This window comes from Pelodiscus sinensis, chromosome 6 (assembly GCF_052426305.1).
Source record: "Pelodiscus sinensis isolate ZL-2025 chromosome 6, ASM5242630v1, whole genome shotgun sequence".
Taxonomy (NCBI): domain Eukaryota; kingdom Metazoa; phylum Chordata; order Testudines; family Trionychidae; genus Pelodiscus; species Pelodiscus sinensis.
In genome coordinates, this window is record NC_143057.1 from 105,528,250 (window position 1) to 105,555,558 (window position 27,309).

At 43.6% G+C, this 27,309-nt stretch overlaps 1 protein-coding gene across 1 annotated transcript in view; it reads right to left on the reverse strand.

Annotated features, from left to right (window-relative positions):
• EGFLAM (EGF like, fibronectin type III and laminin G domains) overlaps window positions 1–27,309 on the reverse strand; it is a 125,691-nt gene that overhangs the window by 32,656 nt on the left and 65,726 nt on the right. Inside the window, exons 8-13 of the mRNA XM_006139475.4 lie at window positions 24,528–24,643; window positions 23,618–23,960; window positions 15,255–15,355; window positions 12,465–12,565; window positions 11,257–11,401; window positions 9,111–9,300 (exon numbers count right to left, since the gene is read on the reverse strand). Coding sequence (XP_006139537.3) covers window positions 9,111–9,300; window positions 11,257–11,401; window positions 12,465–12,565; window positions 15,255–15,355; window positions 23,618–23,960; window positions 24,528–24,643 — 996 coding nt within the window. The remainder of the gene's footprint in view (window positions 1–9,110; window positions 9,301–11,256; window positions 11,402–12,464; window positions 12,566–15,254; window positions 15,356–23,617; window positions 23,961–24,527; window positions 24,644–27,309) is intronic.

Below are 27,309 nucleotides of genomic sequence, written 5' to 3' on the forward strand. Positions count from 1 at the left end.
AGAGCAATATGCTTTGTTAATCAGGCACGTTCAATTAACTGGCAACCCTCATTTCCCCTGAGTACCAGATAAGAAAGCTTTCACTGTACTTAGTCCCAGAGTGTTCACTCACAAGGCTTGCCTACACTATGGCTACGTCTACACTGCAGGCTTTTTGTGCAAGAACTGTTTTGCAGAAGAGTTCTTATGCAAAAAATTTTCCACGCGAGCATGTCCATACTGCCAAGTGCTTTTGCACAAGAGATGTGCTTTTGCGCAAGAGCATCCATGGCAGCGTGGACACTCTTCCGCAAGAAAGCTCTGATGGCCATTTTAATCATAGGGGCTTCTTGTGCAAGAAATTCATATTGCCTGTCTACACTGCCCTCTTGTGGAAGAGCTCTTGCGCAAGAGGGCTTATTCCTCGTGGGGAGAGGAATAACTCTTCCAGAAGAAGCCCTGTTTTCCGATGCTGTACTGTAAATTTACTTGCACAAGAACACGAGACCTCAGGAGATCATTGAGTCCAATCTCCTGCTAGAAGCAGGACCAAACCCAACCAAATCATCCCAGCCAGGGCTTTCTCAAGTCAGAACTTGAAAACCTCTAGGGATGGAGATTCCACCACCTCCTTAGGTAACCCATTCCAGTGCTTCACCATCGTTTTTGAGAAATAGTTTTTCCTAATATCCCACCTAGACTTTCCCCACTCATAAATCATGTGTTCCAGACCCCTAATTATTTTTGTTGCCCTCTGCTGGACTCTCTCTAATGTGTCCACTTCCTTTCTGTAATAGGGGGCCCAGGCCTGAACACAATACTCCAGATGTGGCCTCACCAGTGCCGAATAAAAGGGAATAATCACTTCCCTAGATCTACTCACAATGCTCCTACTAATACACCCCAAATATGCTGTTAGCCTTATTGGCTATAAGGGCACTCTGTTGACTCAAATCCAGCTTCTCATCCATTGTAATCCTCAGGTCCTTGTCTGCCAAATTGATGCTTAGCTAGTTGGTCCCCAGCCAGTCACAATGCTTGGGATTCTTCCGTTCCAAGTGCAGGACTCTGCACTTCTTCTTGTTGAACCTCATCAGATTTCTTTTGGCCCAATCCTCCAATTTGTCTAGGTCACTCTGGACCCTATCCCTGCCCTTCTCCTATGGTGCTGCGCCTTCTCCCAGAAGCTTAGTTACTCCATCTCCTGAGAGGCAGTAGTTATGCTGTCAAGAGAAGCCCTCCTGTGAACATACCATTGTCTGTTCTGGGGGCTAGGCCAATACAATTATGTCGCTCGGGCAAGTGCACACCTTTTAGCAATGTAGCTATGACAACATAAATTTGTTGTGTAGGCCAGGGCTCGGTGGTTTGTGCACCTGACTGCAGATATTTTTCAGTAGAAAAGATCTCTGAGACTGGGTGAAATCTTGGCTCCAGTCAAGTCAATAGTAAGGCTCTCATTGATGCCATATGGGCAGGACACACGTGAGTAGTGTGCACAGGGACACACTACTGTGGGGAGGACTGGGTGTGGCACTGTGGGCAGTGGCAGAGGGTGTGGAGGTGGTGCTGTGGGCAGGGGCAGTGTGTGTGTAGTGGCGCTGTGTGCAGGAGCAAGGTGTGTGGTGATGCTGTGTGCAGGGGCAGAGAATGTGCTGGCGCTGGTGGCGCTGTGTGTAGGGGCAAGGGTATCTGTGCTCTACGAGTTGGGCTAGTGGCAGCAACTTAGAGCGGAAGGCCACTTATGCTGGCAGCAGCTCCCAGCAGGTGGCCGCGGGCAGGAGCTGAGCAATGCAGAGCCAGGGCGGGGGCCAAGCTCCTGACGCTCTGAAGCACTTGAGGCAGAGTGAGAAGGACAGCCATCCACGTAACCTTGTGGCGAGTTTTTCCCCTCCTCCTTTTAGTCACTGCTGATGCGCCGCTGCCTATTCATCATTCTATTAAAATTGTATTGTTTCATATACATTTTAACTGTGATTTCAAATACCAAGAATACCAAGAATTTACTTCCCTCGAGATTAGTAACAGCATTCAAATTAATAGAAGTTTTATGGGAAGACAGCTGACATTATAATTATTGTTTTATATCAGTTTTGTTACTTTCTCATAGCTACTTCCACCTTGTACTCTGGCAAAGGGTTTTCCATGTACAGCATGTATCAACTTCTTAAAATAGCTGATTTCTGTTAAGTGTACAAACACAATAGCTAGAGCTAGTAGTTACATGGCCAAGGAAGGAAAGCTGCATCTAGTGGGGAGCTGTGGGGCTTTCTCCGGCCACCCGCCAATGAGGCATACCTGGGAGGTCGACAAATGCCTTTGATGTCGACCACGGAGCATCCAGACTACCGTGCTGAGTCGACAAACAGCTGATTGGCTCAGCGTGGCAGCCATTTAAATTTAAATGAAGTGGCAATTATTTAAATCGCTGCTTCATTTTCCTATGCCGGGTAGTCTAATCTACATGTCTCTGTCGCCAGAAGCATGTAGTCTAGACATACCCATAGTGTCTGTCCCCCTCAATAACTGGAGAGATCTGCCCAGAACAAAGGAGGGAAAAACCAAAAATTCCTTTGTCCCAGTTTGAAATGCCTATCTACATTCCTATTGGCCACTCCACTTAGCTAGGTAAGGCACACAGTTAACCCCTTAGTCCCCAGGCTGCTGGCTAACCCTCATGACCATGACATTGACACAGGCTATGTCTCTAAAAGATGTGTTGTGTAGATGAAGCCCTACATGAGATCATCCCAAACAGCACAGTCACTGCTTTCTTCCCTGCATAGTTTCCACAGGGGCAGAAGGAGGTTAAAACTGGAGTTCCATGGGAGCCATCTTGTGCAGAGAGAATGAAGTTCCACTGCTTCCCCTTTAGCTGCTCTGGCCAGACTCTTCTAGGCAACCCTTCCCAGGAGCTTTTCATTAAAATCCAAGGGGTTCTTGAGTTACGCCAGCAGAATCTAACCCATCACCATTATACTACTAACCAGAGACAAGTTACACTACAATTTATGCCAACCCTCACTAGCTACCCAGATATTTGGCTCTTTGGGGCAGGAACAACCTTTTTGTGCTTGCTCAGCTCACACAATGGGGCCTGTTTCTAATAGGGACCCTTACACTTTATCACACTGCAAACAGCAGCAAACACAGGCACCAAAAAAATTAGAGGGCGCTTAGGACCCACAGGCAGCCACATCCCTCTTACCCCTGAACTCTTCCCACCTACCAGCAACTCCACTGATCAACTCCTCCCTCTCACTCCCAGCACCTCTCGCCTTCCATGACAAGCTGTTTGATGGCTTGCAGGAGGTGCTGAGGGGAGGAGGAGCAGCAGCAGTGAGGATGTGGCAGGGGGAGTAGAGGTGGAGTGCGGGCAGGCAGGGCAGGGATGGGAGCTTGGGAGAAAGACTGGGGTGCGGGAAGAGCGGGCCAAGGGAGAGGAAGTGTGGAAGTGAGAGTCTGAGGGAAGGGGTTGAGGTCTAAAGCAGAAGTGGGGGTTGAACACCCCCAGCCCCAGAGGAAGCTGGTGCCTGTGGTAGCTAGTAATAAACCCAAAGGAGTGAAAGGGAGGTCTGGCAATACACTGTGGCAAGAAAGGCAAGAGAGACTGAATTCAGTTACCAAGCTTCATAAAGAAAAATCCAATAATCCAATAAACAGCCCTCTCAAACATATGTCAGCAACTGATGACCTCTTCCTATCCCATCTGTTCACTGATAAACATCATTTTCACCATGGAATGGTTAAGGCCTCAACACAAAGCACTAAACTAAAAATGGCCAGTGCAGTCCCTTCCCTATTCAACAGCATACTAAGGAACCTGTGGTCTCATGAATTATTAACAGAGGGCTACATATAATTGTCAGCTTTGACATCTGTGGGGCTGGCTCTGTAAAGTGTTACTGGAAATGTGTGCTTGGGGGCAGAGTATCAGTACTGTATGAAGAGGGCACTGCAGATTATGACAGAAACATATGGGCTGAAATGCGAGTAGAAACCTACACAACACCCATTTGCACTACATTAATTATAATGGCAATCAGTACTGTTAGTAGTGCACTTTAATGAGCAGTAAATTTAAGCAGCAGTTTTCAGACAACGGAAAGGACAAGGCATTTTTTTCAATTAATGGTAGAAGCTCCAAACTGACATGTCCCCAATGATTAAGGAGAAGAAACAGCTTCTGTTTCAAGCAGTGCAGTCTCAGTTTTAAGGATCATCTATAAATTGTGCATCTTCTAAGGGTTGGAACTAGATGACCTTTGCGGTCCCTTCTAACCCTAAGGTTCTGTGACTCTGCTGTCCAAAGGAACCCCTGAGTGACACTGAGTGAAAGCCCATTTTCAGTTCAGGCTTGATGAATACACTGAAGAGTCAAGCTACTTCTCCAGCATTTCATGCCTACATCAAAACCTAAGACGTGCAACCCTCACAGTGGCAGGAGAGAAAGAAGGGAGCTTCTACAGGAATATGCAGTGCTAAAGGGGTCAGCCCTTCCCCCTTCACCAGCACTTTGATTTACAGTTCTCTGTGGGATTCATAAGCCTGTCAGTGGGACTCATTTATACACAGAACAGGCTTCTCTCTCTCTCTCTCTTTTCATTTGTGGTCCCTGATATGTACCCCATATAAGTAGAATAGAAAGGAAGGTCAGTTATCAAAAAAAGCTAATAAGCTTGAATGACTAATTCCAGTTTATCTGTTATTTTCAGTTTTAAGTCATTTCCCATACTGTTTGCAAGGCTTCCATGGTAAGCTCTGCAATTGTGAGGAGCAATGTAACACACTGTATGGTTCTATCTTTTAGCTTCTGGTCACATGTGGGAAAAATCCAGCATTTATTTTCATTGATGTTGATTGTTAAAGAAACAGTGTGTGGAGTTACACATGGCTTGGAATGACTGTAGTTGGAACAGTCCAATGAGACAGTAGAGATCAGACACCCTTATAAGGGTTTTAAGCTGTTTTCCACAAATTCTCACTCTATCATGAAATTACTCTCTCTGTTTCCAAAACCCTATTTTTTTCAGGGTTCATGTCCTGGGTCACTCTGTTCCCTTCCAATATTGCATAGAAGTCTGGTCATTTTATCCAGAGAATATAGAGCACTTGTTAATACTGCTCACTGCCCCTCAAAGATTTTGCCTGCAAAACTACAAAAGAGAAGAAAGATGACTTTGTAGAGGAAGCATAGAACAGTCAGGATGTGTGGATTCCTTTTCCTGCCTTTGCCACTGGCTCATTGTGGGTATGTCTATACTACAGGATAAGTTCTAATTAAGATACGCAACTTCAGCTACATTAATTGCACAGCTGAAGTCTGAGTACCGTAACTTGACTATTGGAGCTGTCCACACTGCAGGAAGTCAAAGGGAGGACAGTCTCCCTTCAACTTGCTTAATGAGATTCAACAAGGACACATAGGTGCTCTGTGTATGCAGCCAGTCCCTCTTCCTCTCCCCTCCCCCCCACCCAAGATCAAGTGTGTCTGTTTTTTGGGGGGAGGGTCTACCTGGCAACCCTACGAGTTGGCACGAAGTAATGAGGACTGCCGGAACTTTGGGAACCAGAGACTGCGGGGTGGGGTTTGTGGCCCAAAAGGGGGCTGAGAAACCTAAGACAGAGTAGGGGGAGCACCGGAAAGGTGACCGTCAGGGCGACCCTAGAACACTGTTACAGACCAGTTGGCGGCTGCTGGAAGAGGAGGGAAAAATAGGGGGTAAGGGTCAGAGAGGAAGGGGCTTGTGCTAAGGAGAGGGGGGGGGCAGGTCAGGAGAAGAAAGGGGAAGGCACAGAAGGACAGGGTGTAGGAGAGAGAAAAATGCCAGGGGGCCAAGTGGAGACAATGAGGAAAAGGGCAGGAGGGAGGTGTCAGTGGGGAGGGGGAGACAGGATGATGCTAGGAGAGGAGAAGGGAAGGGCTTTGGGAGCTATAGGGGAGAAGGAGAGGTGCTGGGAGAAGGCTTGAAAGAAGGGGTGGGCATGAGGAAGGTGGGGATGGAGCAAGGCACATGTGAGGGCACAGAGGGGCATGAGGGGAATGGAGGCAGAGTGTGGTGAGGGGGTGGGCACCAGGGAAAAAGAAGGCAAGGGGGGCAGGAGCAGTGAGGGAAGGGGGAGGCACCAGGAGGGTGCAGGGGTAAGGGAAGGTGCAGGTGCCGGAGGATTCCGGGGGTTGAAGCAGAAGGGCAGACACCTGCAGGGGAGGGACCAGCACCAGAGGAGAGAGGCTGGGCAGGTGTGTAGAGGGAGATGTTAGGAGAGGGGATGAGGAGGGGTAGCTCACATGATCAGAGTGGGGCTACTGGAGGAGTGGGCACAGGTGGGGCGAGAGAGGCTGGTGGAGGGGGGCAGGTCTCAGGAAGACCGAGGGCAGTGAGAAGGGCAGGAGTCATGACAGCAGAGGTGGGTGAAGGGTTGGGGTGGGGGGCAGCAGGCACCAGGGGAGCTGATGGAGCAAGCAGAGGAGACAGAGCAGCAGAGGGGAAAGGTAGAGATTCATAAGGTATTTATTAATAACTTGGTTGCCACAGTGGCACATCCAAACAAGCCACAAACTCAGTACTGGTGCACAACACAAAATTTATTGTGCTCATGGGAGGAAACTCTTAGAGGGAACACTTCCCCCAGCCTCTTCACCCCCTGAGTTAATGTCACACGCAATAATGCAATTGCAGGATAGTTGCATGAGGGGGGTTTGGTGGGGGCCAAACTAATCTCTATTGGTAAGAGGATGGTGAGAAAAGCAAATCTAGAGAAGTGATTATTCCACTTTATTCAGCACTGGTGAGGCCACATCTGGAGTATTGTGTCCAGTTCTGGACTCCCCACTACAAAAAGGACGTGGACACATTTGAAAGGGTCCAGCGAAGGGCAACCAAAATGATTAGGGGCCTGGAGCATATGACCTATGAGGAGAGGCTGAGGGAGTTGGGTCTGTTTAGTCTGCAGAAGTGAAGAGTGAGGGGGGATTTGATAGCAGCCATCAACTTCCTGAAGGGAGGTTCCAAAGAGGCTGGAGAACAGCTGTTCTCAGTAGTGACGGATGGCAGAACCAGGAAAAATGGTCTTAAGTTGTGGTGGGAGAGGTCCAGGTTGGATATTAGGAAAAACTATTTCACTAGGAGGGTGGTGAAGCACTGGAATGAGTTACCTAGGGAAGTAGTGGAGTCTCCATCCCTAGAGATTTTTTAAGTCTCAGCTTGACAAAGCCCTGGCTGGGTTAATTTAAGGTTCTGTGATTCTATGATGCTCTTTGTGGAAGCAGGACTACCAGCATCAACTGGAGTGCCCCTCTCAGTTCAAATTAGCATGTCTTCACTATACCCACTAATTTGAACCCTGGAAGATTGACAATGGCAGCTTTGATCTTTTCCCATAATGTAGGCATACCCTCGTGACCTTGGGCAAATACTTGTTCTGTTTAGATTGTGTGACAGACATACTTTCCTGCAATTTCTTTGGGAGACTTTACTGAATTAGGTATAATTAGATTTGGGGCCCACTGATACATCAACTTGCCTTTATAATACATTGTGGGGTTGTATTTAATGTCTCCAGACGTGACCAGTATAAGGATTATGAGCTTTCAGCAATGTACCATACAAAAAGGAAACTTTTGGATAAAGATAAATGGATTTCTCTAGAAAGTACAGGGGAATACAGATTCCCACCTGTGTACCCAATCTTTTGCAGCTATGCCCTGAAGAGAGAACCGTTGTCCTGCTAATAACCTATTCATGGTCTCTGCAGATCATAGACTGTATAAAGAAAAGCTTAATCTGTGCATAAAGGTTATTGTTCTGAGCAAACAAACTGTTATGAATTTGTGATGACAGAAGAACCCCTTACTGGGATTTGAAGGATTGAATCCTACCAGAGTCCTTTTGGAATTGTGGGTGATCTCTGGTAAGCTTATTAGTAGGCACATAGCTTCTTTTATTGTTTTTAATGTTTTCTCTGTAATACTTTCACCTTAAGATTAAATGTGCTTGCTTAGAAAGAGCTGCGCAGTAGCTTATACTGTGGACAGTTACATTGTTCATAACTGGCAGTTGCCATCTGGCTTACTGGTGAACTCAAAATGTAGGTAGAGAACCATTGGGAGTATAGTGGGGGAATATAGGTACCGTTGTCCTGATCGGTGACAGTATGGTCACTGAAAGTCTTCTCTTCAGAACTGTTTGTAAAGCATTCAGAAAACAGTTGGTGCAATCTAACCATTAGCCTTTCATCATCTCCATTTCCACAATTGTAAAATGGAGATGGTAATATTTACCTCACAAAGATATTACAAGAATTGACTCATGCTATGTTCAAAAGTTTCAGAGGAGTAGCTATGTTAGTCTGTAATAGAAAAAAAACTTAAAAATAGTCCTACAGCAACACATTTTTTGTTATTCTCTAAAGTGCTGCAGGACTACTTATCCTATGTTGTTAAGCACACTGAGATTGTATGATGAAAGGCAATAGAATTGTTATTTTTCTACTTTCGTGAGTGTACTGGAGCCTCATTTGGGGGGAGAAGAGTCCTTTATCATACCAAGAATTCTGTCTTGGATGTAAAATTTTTCAATAGGACCTTCCACTTTCCCTGGGACACTTACTAATGATGCTCCCAGGACAAGAGTCAGCAGGATATTTGGAGGGCTTGTCTTCATTAACTGCAGGTCTATACTAGGGGAGAAATTCAATTTAAGATACATAACTCCAGCTACAAGAATAGCATAGCTGGAGTCTATGTGTCTTAAATCGAACTTCCGTGATAGCCCCACTGCAGGAGGTCAGTGGGAAAAACTTCCCCATTCCCTTACTCCTTGCAACCCTGTGGAGTACCAGGGTTGACAGGGTGCCATCAGGGTTCCTTACTAGACCCATTAAATTGAACCCCAGAAATCACTCTTCAGAGCATTGATCTCCATGTAAGAATAGACAAGGTGTTAGTGTTTGAAATACAAACTCAAAATCTTTTACACACAGTCCAGAGAAATACTATAGAAAATATACAAATCCAGCCCCACTTCCCCAAACCAAACTGCAAACCCAACTATTTCATTTTTCAATTTGTAGACAGTAACTCTACTGTTCTTGTTTAACACTGATAAAGGACCCCATAATATTGCACTTACCTACATCAGCACCACTTAAAGCCTTCCCTAGTGGCCAGGGTCTCATGTCAACTATTTTTCCATTGACAATGAGTGACTGAACGCAGCCCTGAAAGCCACGGTTGGTTCCTGCTGCTCTGACCAGCCAGTATGCACTAGGAGCACCACCAAGATAGAAAGGAGTCCGGAAAGTAATTTTGCTATATTGGCCCTGCAAGGTAAAACAGAGCTGTTTAACTATTTTAAATAGCACATGACAGTCTATGATAGACTAATGAAGGCAAGATAATTAAGCCACGGTATCATGATCAGTTTTTTCCTCTCAGTGAATAAAAAGGTGCCTTTGAAGAAAACTAGTTGTCTATTAGTAATTCTCTCCTACCCATTCCTTCTCCCAGAATATTATCACCCTAAACATTTACTTTTATCAATATTTCTTATCTTGATGGTATGCGAATAACTCATATAAATGAATTTAACGAGTCATTTGATTATCAGGGCATGAGGTTGTCTGTTTGTCCTTTGCATCTCCCAGTGTAACTTGTTTTTCGATGATCGTGTTTTAATTTGTAGGCTCTGTGGGGTCCAGAGTAACTTAGTATTTGCCTTAGAAAGCATTGAGCAAATCTGAATGATAAATAAACAAACAAACAAATAATGAAGCCCTGGTGTGAAAAGGACTGATTTCAATGGAATTATACCCATTTATGCCAGGGCTACATTTATTCTACATCTTTTGTTTTCTTTAGGCCAGGACTCAACAGTTTTATTGGCATATCTATGTCAGAAAGAGGTGTGATTTTTTTTTAATGACATAGTTCTGTCAGTAAGAGCCCTAGTGCACATGCTTTACACCAAGACATCTTATTTTGGTTTCCCTATCAGAATAAGTTATACTGGCATAAGCATTTGTATAACTAGTATAATTGTGTTATGCTTTGGGGGTAGGGGAAATTCACTGCTTCAGTGCACAACTTTTAAGTGTAGGCAGTGCCTTCGGGTCTTTTATTTTAAAGACAATCTTTAGAGTCTGTAAGTAAATATATAAAGCCAAATCTAGTGATATAACTTCTAGAACCAAATCAAAACCATTCCATTTTCAGGGGGCGGAGGAGTGTGCTAGTAGTGGTTGCCCAGGGGTAGTAGAAGTAACAGGAATTGAGTTATTGGCAACTGTCCACTAATTATTTTCTTCTGTTTTCTCCTCAAGACACGGGATGAAGTGAAGGTGAACTCATTGGGGTTAAATGAGGCCTCACTCAAGGCAGATTCTGACCCTGTCTCTCTAACTGCCTGGCAACTCTTCATAGACTATTATTAATTTTCTTTTTCTTTATTTTTCTTTTCAATTCTCTCGTAGATATTTTAGTATTTTTCCTTTTACAATGAGTCAGCGTTTCTACAATTTTCTACCAGCTTTACTTTAAATTTTATTTAAGGAAAATATCATTGAGATTGTCTTTGAAGCTCTTCTGTCATTATACATGTGTTTTTGTATACATCTCTGGGACCTTGTTTGCACTATGGTACTGCATGGTAGTATACTGTGCCATGATAGTGCTGATGCTTCCGATAGAGACACAAGAGGTTATTCTGTCACTGTAGGTAAGCTAGTTTCCCAAGCAGCAATATCTAGGTTGATGGAAGAATGGTTAGCTGGCTTAACTTCGGTGCATAAGAGTGGAAATTTTTCACACCACTAAGTGCTGTGAGTATGTCATCCTCATTTTCAAGCGTAGACCAGGCCAAGGGGATGAGGTAGAATGGTGTGCATTGCATGAAAGGGAGGAGGTGTACATGCATTAAGAGAGAGAGAGTAGTTATGGGATCTCTGAAGTGAGGCAAGGCAAGACAATAAATTGGGGAGAACAACAGTGTGCTCTGTGAGATACTGGAGAGAAGAACACATGTCTGGGGCTAGGGATGGTGGCTGTAGGATTTCTGGGCAATGATAAGGAGCAGTGAGGAAATGTTCAGTTTGAAGTACGATACTATCAATCTCTTAAAACTGATTCTGGTTTGTGCATCTGTGCCATCCCTAATACAGACACACACACATGTAATCTGATCTCTTGTGACACAGTTAGGAAGAAATGCCATCAGTTCTACAGAGAGCCAGGGCTGAGCACAAGCAGAGAGAGCCAGGGCTGAGTACATGATTACTTACCTGAGATTTACCTGTGACAGGAGTGTCATTGTCCAGCCGGAGCCAACCATTCAGCCCATCTCTGAACACAGTGACACTGTGCCAGTTGCCCAGTTTGATTTTGCTTTCACTCATAATGACCGCGACTCCTGTCCCACAATTGAACCTGCAAGAGATAGGCAAGGAGCACAAAAGTGACAACTTTTCATTAAATAAATCATCTAATCTTGTTTGTGACAAAGAAGTCTGCCTTTGCTTCACAGAGCCTCTCTGCTTCTCCTTTTACATTAAAGAACTATATAAGAACACTGAGGCAACAGATCTATATCTGGTCTGTTTTAAAGTAGATAAATTTTAAACTTTCTTTAATCTGTTTCCTTCTTCCATGCAGGAGACTTTGCATCCTCTGGCAACACAAAGCATATTGCAAAGCCTGCCAACTTTCTGAAACAGCTTCAAGATGCAGCGTATTAGGATTTGAGTTGCTGCTATCAGAGTAATTTCTCTTGGGAATTTTCCTAGCTTCCTGGTGAGAGCTGAAGCTATAGCAATAATACTGGGCTTCTATATGAAACTCAGATTGTTTAGTACTGATTGACAAGAAGGCCTTCATAGCAGTAAAGCTAGATGTGCACAAAGCATGCTGTTTTCTCTGCTTTGTCTCCACTATATGGGCCAGGTGGAGGTAGAATAGAAATAGGTTTAAGGCACGTCATTCCCCCCATCTTTATAGGAATCACCATTCCAGTTAATAAGTGCCAGATGGAAGTCTCGCTCTCATCAAATATCCCCATTAGTCACCAGAGCAAAGTGAGGCAGCTCCCTAAACTTCTGCCAGGTCAGTAATGTGGGATTAAGTTCCAGTCCCAAACAGGATTTCTGCAGGGTAATGAATTGTGCTACCACTAGGCACCTGGGTTAGCTGTATCACCTTGTTCTGAAAACTTTCTTGGGGTTCCTTCACTTATGGAGCAAAGTAACTAACAGTATATGCCTAGCTACAGCATTAGCATAGAGCCACTGGTTGGGTGGCATTTCTCACCCAGCTAAGAAAAAGTACCATTCATTTTGTGAAGGAATAGTCAGAAAGTAGCCTTGTGGCTGACATCCCCAGAGCTGAGGGAATTTTTTGCTGGCTGATTGCTGGGAATTTAAGGGCCTCTTTTCATTGCACCCAAGGGCTAGAGTGGGTGAGGAACTCACCCGTGGAAGGGCAGTAGAGCCATTACCTGAACTGGATGTTGCGTCGGATTATCGCCAGTGACATAAAATCACCACGGCCATGCTCATTTTCTCCACAGTACAGCAACAAACCATCCTCTGCTTCAGCCTGTGATCATAGGGTCAACACAGAAAAGTTAGCCTCTGCCTCTTGGCCATAAACTAAATGTACTAATGGAAATAACAGAGTGGGAACAATGAATAATGTGGAGGCATCCCGGAAAAACTCTGTGTTTGCTCTTCCGACATTTTTTGCGGAAGAGCAGATGCCACGAGGAAGAAGGGCTCTTCTGAAAGAGGAGGTTTTTCTGAAATTTGGCCCAGTGTAAACAGGCCAATTTTCGGAAAAGCATCTTCCAACAAAACTACTGGAAAAAGATATGCAAATTGCGGAGCGCAATTTGCGTACCTTTTTCCGACAAGAAGTGGCAGTCTAGACATAGCCTCAGAGATGGGGCAGTGATACTGATTTTTCAAAACCATTATTAGATGGATTTTTTTCTAGCAGAGTCAAAATTAGTAGCAGTTCAATTACAAATCCTGTATTTGATAGGCATCCACTATTTGAGTTTTGTTAAAAAATAGATCAGATTTTGGGCCAAGTCATCTCTGCATATTATCATATTGCAAAGGAGCACTATACAAACTTGATTTATTCATGGAAAGTGTTCAGCAAAACTAATTACAGGTTTTCAGCTCTGTCAGTAATAAACATCATGAATGCAAATAAAAAAATGGTTACTCACCTTCTCGTAACTGTTTTTCTTTGAGATGTGTTATTCACATCCATCCCAAACAAATGTGGTCAGAAACTATTTTCCATAGCTTTCATAGGGCTGACTGGGCAGCCCCCTGGAGAGCTGCCTTCTTGGTGCTCAATTTATGACCCTGCCAAATCAACCCCCTTCTTATTCCAACAGAAGGAGGATGGAAATTGGAATGGACATGAACACCACATCTCAAAGAGCAACAGTTACAAGAAGCTGAGTAACCATCTTTTCTTCTTTGAGTGCTTGTTCATGCTGATTCTAATCAGGTGATTCTTAAGCTCTCTCCCGGAAGTGTGGTCAAGTTAAGGAATTGCTGATTGGAAGATCACGCTGACAAAATTGGCATAATTTCTGGCCTGCGGTGTGATGGCGTAGAGAGTAGGGAAAATGTGCACTGAAGACCAGGTTGCTGCTCAGCAGATTTCCTAGAGAGGAACTTGTGCCAGAAAGGCAGTTAATGAGGCTTGTGCTCTTGTGGAGCGAGCTATGATTGCCAGGGTCAGGACCTTGGCCAGCTTATAGCAGGTACAGATGCAGTCCATGATTCAGGATGACAAGACCGGGAGCCCTTTCATTTGGCTCACCATTGCTATGAAGAGTTGGTCCAATTCCCAGGAAGACTTTGTGTGATCAATGTAGAATACTAGCACTCTCCGTAGGTCAAACCTTTTCTCTTGTGAGACACCCCCACCTCCTGTCGCCCTTGCCTTGGAGATTAGGAAATAGCATGAGTAGAATCCCTTGCGCAACAGTAGGACACACAGTGGTGCTGGGGATTTTTGGCTGAGGGTCTCTCACACCTGACTCTTTCCTCAGCAACAACTCATAGACTGGCACTGGGGTGCCCTGCTCTGACAAACTTGGGTCCACGCAGTCTGTTGCTGTGGATTGGAGTGCAGCTACCACCAGTAGCTGTTTTAAAAGGGAGTCTTTTCCTTTTTTGATTCTTGGCTTAAGGCCTTACAGATTTTATTGCGTGCAGATTGATGTGCCTCTCCCAAGCACGAGTCATGGGGATCACTGCTGGTACTCGGGACAAACACCATAAGCGTTATACCTCAGGCTTGCGACATGCTTCGCGACGCAGGGCAGGGGTTGGGATAGAAACCATGGCAGTCACCAATCTCTATTACTAACGGTTAACTACTAACACACAGCTACTAACTATTAACAGTTAACATTATGAAACCAGGCTAACGGAGCACTTGTGAGCAAGTGAAAGCAGTACTAATGCTGTCATGAATGGTACAAAGGAACTGAAGTGGGTGAGGGTCAGCAGGGTCATATATTGAGCTCCATGAAGGCGCCACTCCAGGGGACACCCCAGCCAGCCTGATGGGAGCTGCAAAGGGGAAAAGTTTTCCAATGACCACGCACACACATGCACGCAGCTACGTGGCACTGACGTGAACAAGCACTCAAAGAATAACACAGAAATGAGGCTATGAGATCTGATCAGACCACTGGTCTAACTAGCCTAGTATTAGTGTTACAGAGAAAGAAAATAATCATACTATTATGATGCCTGATGGAAGAAGGAAAAAATAACTTCCTGGTCTGTGATGATGATCAGTGTATGTTGTAAAGCATGAGGGACATCTAGTTACCCAGGAAACTGAAAGTTCAGAAGTACTCAATTTAGCTTATATGTGTGCCACTGCTGAACAGATAGACATTTTACAAAAATTACAAACATCATGCAGCCTAAAATTCTCCCATATAGCTCTGTCACAGTAAATCAGTGCTAGCTTATCATCCCTCGACACTGCCATTTCCAGAACATTCCCTAAGAAAAAAGACTACCAGGAGTATAGACAAACATCTTGGCTAAGACCATTACATTTATTTTCTCTTGTGGGATGCAAACCCAGATTTTCAGAGGTGAAGGCTACCAATTAACTCACTACATCATCTAGCTTGCGGCGTACATTTGTGAAACTATTCACTCTGCTATTGTACACTCTTTCCATTAGTGTAAGTGAATAACATCTAAAAATGCTTTGTGAGTTTTGGATTGCGTAAACTTACCCTGAATTCAAGAGTAATTTGGAAAGTCTGATAGGAATTTTTCAGTGGTTCAAAAGTGATATATGAGTAGCCAGAGAACTGAGGATATTGGATAATAATATCTGAGAGGCAAAGATAAGAGCATGTTGTTTAGCAGTGTGTTCAAATTTAAAATCAATATACACATTTAGCACTAGATAACATCAGGCAAAAATACAAGACAGAGTTCTTCCAGATACAACTATTAGTCAGCAAGAGTCAACAATCAGTCAACCTACTACTCTGTCCTCCTACCACTTTTCAGAGCAAATTCTCTTGTTCCAGAGATTCTGCTGAACTTAAAACAGAAACAGAATGCTCAGGGGCAAATTCTGCTCAACAGTTTCCTCAATGGCATCACTAGGTTTTCACTCATGGAAATGAAAGAATTTGCTCCTTTGTGAGTCAGCTTGATTTAGGAAAATGCTTAACATGGAAACAGCTAGGCATTTTTTTCCCCTCGAGGAAGAGAGCATATGTGGGAAATACACACTGAATCAGATTCTAGGCTGCATTAGGTCAGCTCTGCTGTGCAAAGCCATTCGAAAGCTGATGTACTTAGCCAGAATCTTTAGGTGACTCACAGCAGGGGTAACTACTTACACATGGCCATATCCTCCAATCTAGGGAGGTCTAGGTTGGATATTAGGAAAAGCTATTTCACCTAGGGAGGTGGTGGAATCTCCATCACTACAGGTTTTTAAGTCTTGGCTTGACAAAGCCCTGGCTGGATTGATTTAGTTGGGATTGGTCCTGCTGTGGGCAGGGGGCTGGACTTGATGACCTCCTGAGGTCTCTTCCAGCTCTATGATTCTACAGTGTATGGCCAGGACAGCCTATACCCTGGCAATCACTGGCTGCTATAATGGTCCTTTAGGGATGTTGGCAGCTGGTGTATCAGCCCTCACGCTTCTCTAGCTTCTGGCTGAAGGTCAGCCCACCATGGAACAGCCCTATGACTGGGAAGAGCACAAAGGTGGATTAAAAACACCTTTGCATATTCTGGTCCTGAGGGGCCTCAATGACTCCTTGGCCAGAGCTCAGACTATCATCTCTGAATCAGATATAAACCTAATAAGCTAGGAAGGATGGAGGGTCTAAACTCTCTGTTACTTTCATCTGGGGCAATTTTGCCTTTTTACACAAGTAAAGTTACTTTTAAAGCTGTAATGCAAAAAAATTAAATAAATCTTAGACTGATACCAACAAAGCTTCAGAGCAGTGATCCGCAAACTTTTCAGGATCATTCCCCCCCCCCCCCCACACACATACTTATGTTCACAAATCCTGGGACAGGAGAAGGGGAATTTGGATAGTGGTAACGAGGCTGAATCTGGGGCCACAGCTGGGGTAGGTCTGGGTTGCCGCTGCTTTTTTTTAAATGGGGCTTTTTTGAAAAAAAAAAAAAAACAGCAATTTAAATGGGGACCTCTTGAAAATAAAACCCTTTTTCGAAAGATCCTGTAAACCTCATTTTTTTGAGGAGTACAGGATCTTTTGAAAAAGGGTTTTATTTTTGAAAGATCCCCATCTAAACTGCCATTTTGTTTTGGTTTTTTTCGAAAAAGCCCCGTTTTGAAAAAAAGCAGTATCCGCCATTATGTAAATGAGGCATGGGATATTTAAATCCCGGCTTCATTTGAAATATCGACGTGCCTAATTTACATCCCTTTCTCGAAAAAGGGATGTAGTCTAGACACACTCTCTGTGAACTGTGTTCACTCACATGTGATGTGGTGCTTTTCCTTTTCCCCCTGTGACTAGAGGGTTCTTATCAGGCCACTTCATTTTGAATGGTCCCTTCCAATATTTGTTAATTGCTAAACAATCTGTATCTCACAGTGACATTCTCAGTGCAGTAAAAGCCCTTTTATGCAGAACTTCACTAGCCTGCATGCTCCCCCATCCTGTACCCCAAGTCACTCCCATGCCCCAACCCCTTGCTGGCTCTGCGTGGCATTTCTGATTTGCACAAAAAATCTGGTTCATAGTGCGATTGGTGCAGGGCCACCAGGAGGTTGGCACATGGGAAGGACTGTGGGGTGCACTTTGGGAGGGTGTTTAGGTCGAGAAGGAGGCTTCGGTCAGAGTTTGGGGCATGCAGGGACTCAGAGTGCTGGATTGGGGGGCCAGTGGTTTCCTGTCCTTGCTGTTGTTGGAAGAGGCAGAGGGATAGCCAGATGACTCTGCAGGCATGCGGCATCTCTCCCTCTCCCCAAGTGCTGACTCTGTAGCTCCCAGCCTATTGGCCAGGAGCAGCAGCAATGAGGAGCTACTTGAGTTCCTTGCAGGAACTGCTGGACATGAGCATCTTTCCCCCATCTGGCACACCAACCCTCCTGTGCCCCAATTCCTGTCCCAAGCCCCCTCCCAGAGCCTGTGATCCACAGCCCTTCCCAGCACTCCAAACTCCTCCATCCTGCTTAACAGCATTTTTAATTTATCAGCAACTTCCATTCCCCAGCACACAGGATAAAAAGTCTTTAACTATACATTTCCCAGCCCCAAAGAAGAGCTCTGTGCCAGCTCGAAAGCTTCTAACTCTCAACAACAAAAGTTTGTGCGATAAAAGATATTATTTCATCCACTTGTGTCTCTGATATTCTGGGACAGATATGACTACAATAACACTTGAAACAAAGCTTGTTACATAAAACGGAGTGAGGCTATAGCACGAATTAACTGAGGAAAACTCATCCCCAAGAGGTATTGACCGTTAAATGGATTCACTGGATGTCATGTCCCTCTAAAGAGGACTGTTAAGTATAAAAAAAGCTCTGTAGAATCAGCCTAATTAATGCATCATTTAACATGGAATGATGTCTGATGAAGGGAAGATCACTATTGTGCACTATTAGTGCATGATCTGGTTAGGACACCAGGGGATAAATACTACATTAAAGAGAATGGATTTGAGACTCAGATTAACATATTCAGCTCCACTCATTTTATATAATTATGTGACATCCATAACAATCCCATATCTTTGTAGGCTTGGGCATTAGGGCAAAAATAATCACATCTATAGCTGTTCCATCATCTATGGTCACAATAGTTGCTTTGCAAAATGGACTTTCCCCAAGAACTGTTCATTGAAGTAAGGAGAGGAAAAGCAAATAATCAACTGAATCATACAGGGCTCGTCTACATTGGCCCCTTTTCCGAAAGGGGCATGTTAATTTCAGAGATCGTAATAGGGAAATCCGTGGGGGATTTAAATATCCCCCGCGGCATTTAAATAAAAATGTCCACTGCTTTTTTCCGGCTTTTAGAAAAGCCGGAAAAGAGCGTCTACACTGGCCCCGATCCTCCGGAAAAAGCGCCCTTTTCCGGAGGATCTTATTCCCACTTTGAAGTAGGAATAAGATCCTCCGGAAAAGGGCGCTTTTTCCAGAGGATCGGGGCCAGTGTAGACGCTCTTTTCCGGCTGTTCTAAAAGCCGGAAAAAAGCGGCGGACATTTTTATTTAAATGCCGCGGGGGATATTTAAATCCCCCGTGGATTTCCCTATTACGATCTCTGAAATTAACATGCCCCTTTCGGAAAAGGGGCCAGTGCAGACGTAGCCACAATGTACCGTGAGTGCCATGACTTCTGATGTGACATCTGTAGAAGAAAATGCAGCGTGCATCTCATCTTAATCATACACACAAGTGCTCTTTTGTGGTGACAGACTAGAAAGAATCCCCTCCTTAACAGATGAGAGCCTCCAAGTAAGAGTAATCAGACACAGAACTTTTCATTTCCAAAGATGAACAAATGTTAAGCAATAACTTGTGGGTTTGTAGCTATTGTTATCGCTGTGACAAAACGGGGAATATGTCTTTGTCAATGTATACATTTCCATTTAGGATGGTAACCTTTGGTTGTGGCTGTAAGCATTCACTATCAGAAACTTGGCACCTAATGTGGGAGCTATATCTGGAAAGCTGTGACAAAGCCATTGGAGGGGGCCATCAGCAATTAATGTCTCTCCCCGATGAAACAATAATAGAATCATAGAACCAAAGGCCTCGAGAGATCATCGAGTCCAGTCCCCTGCCCTCACATCAGGCCCAAGGACAGTCTAAATGATCCCTGACAGGTGACTGTCTAACCTGTTCTTAAATATCACCAGTGGTGGAGATTCCACAACTTCCCTAGGCAATTTATTCCAGTGTTTAACCACCCTGACAATTAAGAAGTTTTTCCTAATGTCCAACCTAAACCTCCTTTTCTTCAGTTTAAATCCATTGCTTCTTGTCCTATCAACAGAGGCCAAGGAGAACAATTTTTGTCCCTCTTCCTTGTAACATATCCCCCCTCAGTCTTCTCTTTTCTAAACTAAACAAGCCCAGTTCTTTCAGTTTTCTCTCACAGGTCATGTTTTCCAGACCCTTAATCATTTTTGTTGCTCTTCTCTGGACCTTCTCTAATTTCCCCACATCTTTCTTGAAATGTGGTGCCCAGAACTGGACACAATACTCCAATTAAGGCCTAATCAGCACAGAGTAGGGAGGAGGAATGACTTCTCATGTCTTGCTCACAACACTCCTGTTCATTCATCCCAGAATCACGTTTACTTTTTTGACTTATGTTTAACTTGTCATCCACTGTGATCCCTAAATCCCTTTCAGCAGTATTCCATCCTAGATAATCACTTTCTATTCTGTATGTGTGAAACTGATTGTTCTTTCCTAAGTGGAATACTTTGCATTTGTCCTGATTGAATTTCATCCTGTTTACCTCAGACCATTTTTCTAGTTTGTCCAGATCATTTTGAATTTTTGCACTATCCTCCAAAGCACTTGCAACTCCTCCAAGCTTGGTATCATCTGCAAACTTAATAATCATGCTCTCTATGCCATCATCTAAATAATTGATGAAGATATTGAAGAGAACCAGTCCCAAAACAGATCCCTGCAGAACCTCACTTGTTAGGTGCTTTCAGCATGATGGTGAACCATTAATAACTACTCTCTGAGAATGTTTATCCAGCCTGTTAGGCACCCACCTTATAGTATCCCCATCTAGGTTGCATTTCAATGGAGTTGCAACAAGTAGGACCATTGATTAGGAATGGACTCATTTCATGGGAATCTGTCTAGGAGAAAGGGAGGAGCAGGAGTCCCCAATATTAGCACATGGCTTGGTGAACTGCTCTGCAGTTTGCTTGACCACTCTGCCCAAGATGGTAGGTTAAAGACTCTGTTAAAAGACAGAATCGTAGAAATGTAGATCTGTAAAGGACTTCAAGAGGTCATAAAGTCCTACACCTGCAATGGGGCAGAACCAAGTAAACCTAGATCATCCCTGACAGCTATTTGTCCAACATGTTCTTAAATTCCTCTCATGATGGGAATTTCAACACACCCTTCTTAGAAGCTTGTTCCAGAATTTAACTATCTATCCTTGTAGTTAGAAAATGTTGTTGTAGCCACCTTGGTGCCAGGATAGTAGATAGACAGATGGGTGAGGTAATTATCTTTTATTGGTCCAATATTATCTCACCCACCTTATCTCTCTTATAGTTTGAAAGCTTTTCCTAATATGTAACCTAAATATCTCTTGCTGCAGATTAAGCAGCCACCGTTAAATGTCTGCACCAAATCTTATATAAAGTGTGTCAAGTAAGATGTCTATGAAAAGCGTACAATTGGCTGATTCTGTTTACACTATTCGTATGCATTTTTGTATTCGAAGTTATGAGTATTGGCTTCGTACTTGTATTTCAAATGTTTGCTTCTGAGAGCCAATTAACAGGAGGTTGGGCCAGCCTACTGTTATAGGACTACTAGTTGAGCAAACAGGAGTACTTGACTAACAATGGTCCCTATGTGATGTCAATCCACATCTGTTAAGCTCCTATGTGAATGTTCAAACAAGATTGGGAGCAATAGTTGCTGCCTGAAAAGTACTTAGTTATGCATGGACAGGTGACATTTTCATGTAACAAACTCCATTTTATAACTGTATTTTTCCACAGAGACCAATGGGATTCCCTCCACATAAAAAGTGCCCTGGAAGTTCCTCCATTTTGTCTTTAATCCCGCTCTTCAATTGTGGAGGATTTTTGCTATGAACTGAAGCACACTCTTCACTCCATTATCAAAATCTTAATGAAAATATCAAATAGTACCAGACCCCTTACTCACCTCTGAGTCTCCATTAAATATGCCCTCCCTGTGTGATAGTGAACCCTTGATAGATACTCTTTGAGTATAGTCTTTCAAGCAGTTGTGCACCCATCTTATATTAATTCATCTAGACTACATTTCCCTAGTTTGCTTATGAGAATGCCACATGCAATTATGTCAAAACTCAAGATACATCATGTCTATTGCTTCCTGCCTGTCCACTAGACTAATAATTCTGCCAAAGAAGGAAATTAGGTTGCTTTGGCATGATGTGTTCTTGACAAATCCATGCTGGCTATTCTTTAGAATCCTATTATCCTCAAAGCCCTTTCAAAGTGATTATTGAATAATGTGTTCCAGTATCCTTCCAGGAATTGAAGTTAGGCTGACTGATCCTTAGTTCCCTAGTTCCTCATTGTTCCTCCTTGTCAGGACAGGGATTATATTTGCCATTCTCAATTCCTTTGGGACCTCACCATTCCTCCATAAATTCTCAAAGATAGTGGCTAATGGTGCTGAGATTGCTTCATCTTGGGATGAATTTCATCAGGTCCTACTGACTTGAATAAATCCAATTTATCTGAATATACTTAAATCTGTTCTTTCCCTTTTTCAGCTTATCTTTCCTCCCCTTTGTCATTAATGTTAACTGGGTTGAGTGTCTGTGACCATTCATCTTTCTAATGAAGACTTAAGCAAAACAGGCAGGCTACAGGCTGGGGGCTGCTTGGAGCTCCCTCCCCTTCCCCATGCCATCCCGGTGAAGGGATTAGGGGTCTCCTTGGCCCCAACCTGGCTTCCAGCTTTGCTGGGGACAAGGCTTCAGGGGGAGAAATGGGACCCTGAGGAGGGGGGATGTTGGGAAGGCTCCAGCATCCTTTCTAGGATCATATCTGAGAGACTCAGAAGAAGGAACAGTAACCCTCTTTACCCGGACCCAGGTACCTCAGTAGCACTTGGGATTCAGCAGCTGTATGCTATGATGGAGATTGGTGTCAGTTTAAAGAGAAGGACTGGACCTCATTGTGACAATCAGTGGTTTCCAGAAGGAGAAAGTGAGACAAGGTGTAAGGTCTGAAGCCACATTAGGATGGGAGAAGCCATGAGCAAAAAAGCAGAAAGTCACATCCTCACATTCCATCTAAATTACATTAAAACAGAGGACTATCGGGCTGCTAAGAGGGCACTCCTGTACCCACCATCACCAGATAAAGAAACAGATATTAAGATGGTTAAAGAAAACTTTGATTGCATTCTGTCTGGCAAGGAATCACTTAGCAGCAGTTGTGATTGTGAAATCAATACCTCTTTATTGTATTGTCTTTATGGTTCCTACTTCTCTGTTGTTTGTCTGTATGGTTTCTGTTTGGTTCTTTAATTGTTTCTGTTTGCTACATAACTAATTCTGTAAGATTTAAATCAACTAAGGTGGAGGGCTATGACTGGTTAAAGAATTGGTTTGTAATGGGCTAGGATTGGTGAAAAATAATATGTTGTAATACTTCAGATTAAAATGATTGGTTAAGGTATAGTTAAACAGTTTCACCAAATGGAAGTTCCTTGCACCTAATTCTAGGTCACAGACCCTAGAGCAGAAGCTGCCAGACCTCAACACCCTGCCAACTCTCTTGTGCAGAACCTTTAGGACTCAGCCCTCCCTCCCCCCGATGGCCTCATCCCTTACTGGCCACCAAGAAAAATTCATTTGCCTTATAGGGAGTAGAGGACATTGTATTCTTAATGTGTGTGTTCTGTTTTGGTAACTGGTAATAAATGGAGAATAAGGATATTACTGTGAAATGCTCTTTCACTGGTAAAAGGCCCTCAAAACCTAATTAATCCTACAACCCTAATTAATTATGCAAATGAAGTGTGGCGATATTCTACTCCATGCTTCATTTTCATAAGCTTTTGCGGAAGAAGGCTGCAGTAAAGACATAGCCCATGTGATCCCTCCCTTGCTACTGACAAAGAGAGGCTAGGTTCACCAGTCCTACCCATCTTGGCTAATTGCCATTGATGGACCTTAGATTAGTAGAGATGTTAATATCAAAAATTGCAAAACAATATCACTATCAGGCAGGTATCAGTAGTTGCCAAACTAGTTACCATCAGAAGCAAACTGCATTTTGGAGCCAATTAGGAAAACTATCCCAACCATCCATCAAGTTGCCAAGTACAGAATTTTGCTTAGAGAAAAATTGGTCTGGCCCACTGCACAAAACCTACCTTCTGTGCAAGTCTCTCCTCCTTTGCCCAGGTTACAGTGACATCGAGAACCGCCCCGATCATAATCATTGACACAAAAGCTGTCGGCAAAGCAGACTGTTTCATCACAGGACAGATCAAACAGTCGAACTGCTGAGGCCATGCCATTTCTTCTGGTTGCCTTAGCTGTAGTGGTGCTAGCTGCGGTTGTAGAGATGGGGAGTATAGTTGTTGCAGGGGCAGTAATAGAATCTGAACTGGTTGTAATTAACCTGGAAAGGAGCCTTGTACTAGACCCTGGAGCAACTTTGGTTTCAACCAAAAACTTCCTATTTCCTCCTTTAATAGCAGGAAGTGGCTTGAGCTAAAGCAAATAAAAGAAACTTAAGTTTAGTACAGTCACAAGCTAAAATTAAACATGTTTCATGGAAATTAACTCTACATCCTTTGAAGGCTTATCTTTACTATCAAGGGGAATCAGCCTAATTTATGCTAGTCCAGGTACATGAATAATGCACCTGGAGTTGATATAGCTTAGGCTAACTTACTCTGGTGTCTTCACTGCGCTGTATTAACAGAGACACTCTCCAGTCAATTTACCTTATGTTTCTAGTGGAGCTGGAGTACTGGGGCCAACAGGAGAATGCTCTGCTGTTGATTTAATGAGTCTTCACTAAACCTACTAAATCAACACCAGTTGCATCCACTGTAGCAACATTGATCTCCCTGGTAGTGAAGACAAGCCCTAAGAAATATATATGAAGAAACAAATTCATCCTAAAGGAAGAGAAAGACACAAACAAGACACTTATTTTACCTGTGCCAATAAGGTAAAAAGTTAAATATACCAACAGGAACAGATCCCTTTATCTAAAATACCACTAGAAAATAAATACAAATAGAAATGCCAAACTGGAACCTTTGGATTTACCTCTTCAATATAAATGTCATAGTCTGAATCATCAATATCAAATCCATCATCGTCACCGACTATGGTGCCTGTGATATACCGATGCCCATAGCTTCCACTTCCTAACTCCTCCGAATCTGTGAAGACAAAGCTGGTATATTCAGCTCACATATTTTCTTATTTTTTCAACCCAGAGCCATAAATTCCTGCACAGAAGTTCAGGTCTTAACTCATCTGTTCAGAACAATGAACCAGGAAGGTGCTGGCATCCAATTTAAAGCATCAGCAAATGCGTCAGTGTCAAGATGGAAAATCATACTGTAGAGCTAATACATCAAAAATAAATAAAAAGCAAACCAAATGGCACTCTTCTGTGGACTTCCCACTGCACACTATGCTCTGTACAGCATTATTTTAGACCAGAGTTTCAGTGTGGACCCCATTCTTGATAGCTATACTGTCTCACAGAACAAATTCTTCCCCATTTGCGAGTGCATGATCCACTAGCTCTCCTATTCAGGGTGATCAAATAGCAGGCCTGTGTTAACTACAGTAGCAACTGCTTACCTGGAAAAGTAAAATCAGGAAGATATTTAGGATGAGATTTTCAATAGCACTCAGCTTTGACCTTAGTCTGTTCCCATTGATTTCAACGATCAGACTTGGCCTCTTTGGAAAACACCATCTTTTAATGCATCTAAAGTTTTTTAAAGTGCAATTTAGCAGCTGAAAATGAGGTGAGCCAACACTATGAGAGGAACCTGCTCTCTGGACCACCAGAAGTGTTACCCAGACTACAAGATGAGGGCCATTATTGCAGATGGTGCAATCTCAGGGCAGACACTGTCTTTACTTGCATGTACGCTATAGCCTCAAGTCCTACTGATACTAAACAGTGACAATAAGGGTATGTCTACACTACCCCCCTAGTTCGAACTAGGGGGGATAATGTTGTCATATGGAGTTGCAAATGAAGCCCGGGATTTGAATTTCCCGGGCTTCATTTGTATGAAGCCGGCCGGCGCCATTTTTAAATGCCGGCTAGTTCGGACTGCGTGCCGCATGGCTACACGCGGCATGAACTAGCTAGTTCGGATTAGGCTTCCACGAGGCATACAGCTAGTTCGGATAGGAAGCCTAATCCGAACTAGCTAGTTCATGCCGCGTGTAGCCGTGCAGCACGAAGTCCGAACTAGCCGGCATTTAAAAATGGCACCGGCCGGCTTCATTCAAATGAAGCCCGGGAAATTCAAATCCCGGGCTTCATTTGCAACTCCGTATGACTACATTACCCCCCCTAGTTCGAACTAGGGGGGTAGTGTAGACATACCCTAAGTTACCTGGGCCAACACAGTTTACCAGGATGGACATTAGGTATTACAAATGAGTCTTATTATTTTTGGCAATGGTTTTTACTAGGATTTACTAACTAATGCACCAGTAGTGTTTTCATAGATCACCTGTTTTTCATACAATATTTTTCTCACAAAAACAACCAGTTGAAACATTTTTACATGTATTTCATACACACTCCATAATGTCAGGTTCTTAATGCGCCATTTAAGCTACCGCTGCTGATCCCTGCTTTGCCAAGTCTCTGTAAGGGTTGAATGCGTGTTCTGGTTTGTTTTAGCACCCTAGAACTACCTGTACTCCCTCCAGTTACAGTGCAAAGTGTAGCACTACAAAACCTGTCCAGCCAAAGAATCCCTGCTAAATGAGAGCACAGTACCAAGGATAGCGGCCAATGTGAAAAACCCAACCAAGCACTTTACAGCAGAGCCCTGAATTTCCACCACTGAGCAAAGTGACAGAATTGATCAATGATAACATAACTGGAAAAGGACCTGCTGTAGGCACAGCATGAGCCAAGGCACTCGGCATTATCACCTACATTGTACTTGTCTAGTTCTAACAAACTCCTCTTGCAGTGTGGGAACAGCAAAAGAATCTCAGTGACCTAGAGTCCGCAGGGGGAAATGCCAGTTCAAGCACACACAGACCTTTCTGCAGACAACGATTAACTCTGTCTCTGCACCAACACAGAAACTCTGGCTGCAAACAGTTATGAAATCAAACATATGCTCCCCAGATACATATTCATACTCTTATTTTAGCAATCCAAAGACAGCCCAGAATAAGATAGGCACTGCAGTTTTATTTAGGGTTAGAAGCTGTTGTATTAGCATTCAACAAAATTAGGGATCAATTTTGGTAGAGGTAATGGGGCAACTTTGTTTCCAGCCCAAATAATTGTAGAAAAGGCGTGAGGCTTTTAATCCAATCCTATCTAGATCAATCTACTAGAAGAGGATTTACCCAGTACGGATCAGGTCCTTAACTCAGATAAATTTTGTTTTTCTTAATTTTCTTCGTTCATAAGTATGAAGGGTTCGGTATGCAAGGGGGAAAGATGACAACCGCAGCCCTCTCTCACTGCAACAACTGGGGCCAGGTCAGAAGTACCTGCAATGGGCCACTGCAATGGGCACAGTTAGCAGAGAGGTGCATGTCCCCCAGCTGGGGGACAGACAGACACACAGGCAAACAGACACAATTTCTTAAATATATAGTAGATAGCTTTCCCTTTTCCCACACCTACCCCCTTCTGGCTCAATGGGGTTATATCTGCCCCAGTACCCATCTCTGGCCCCTTGCTGTCCCTTCCCACTTGGTCATCCTGCAGTATCACTGTCCCTCCTGCCAGACTCCTCCCTTTCCATTTTATGAGAAACAATCAAATTCCAGGTACATCCCATCGTCCTGGCACAACCAAACTCTGTCCTTGCCTTAAGTTATGCTA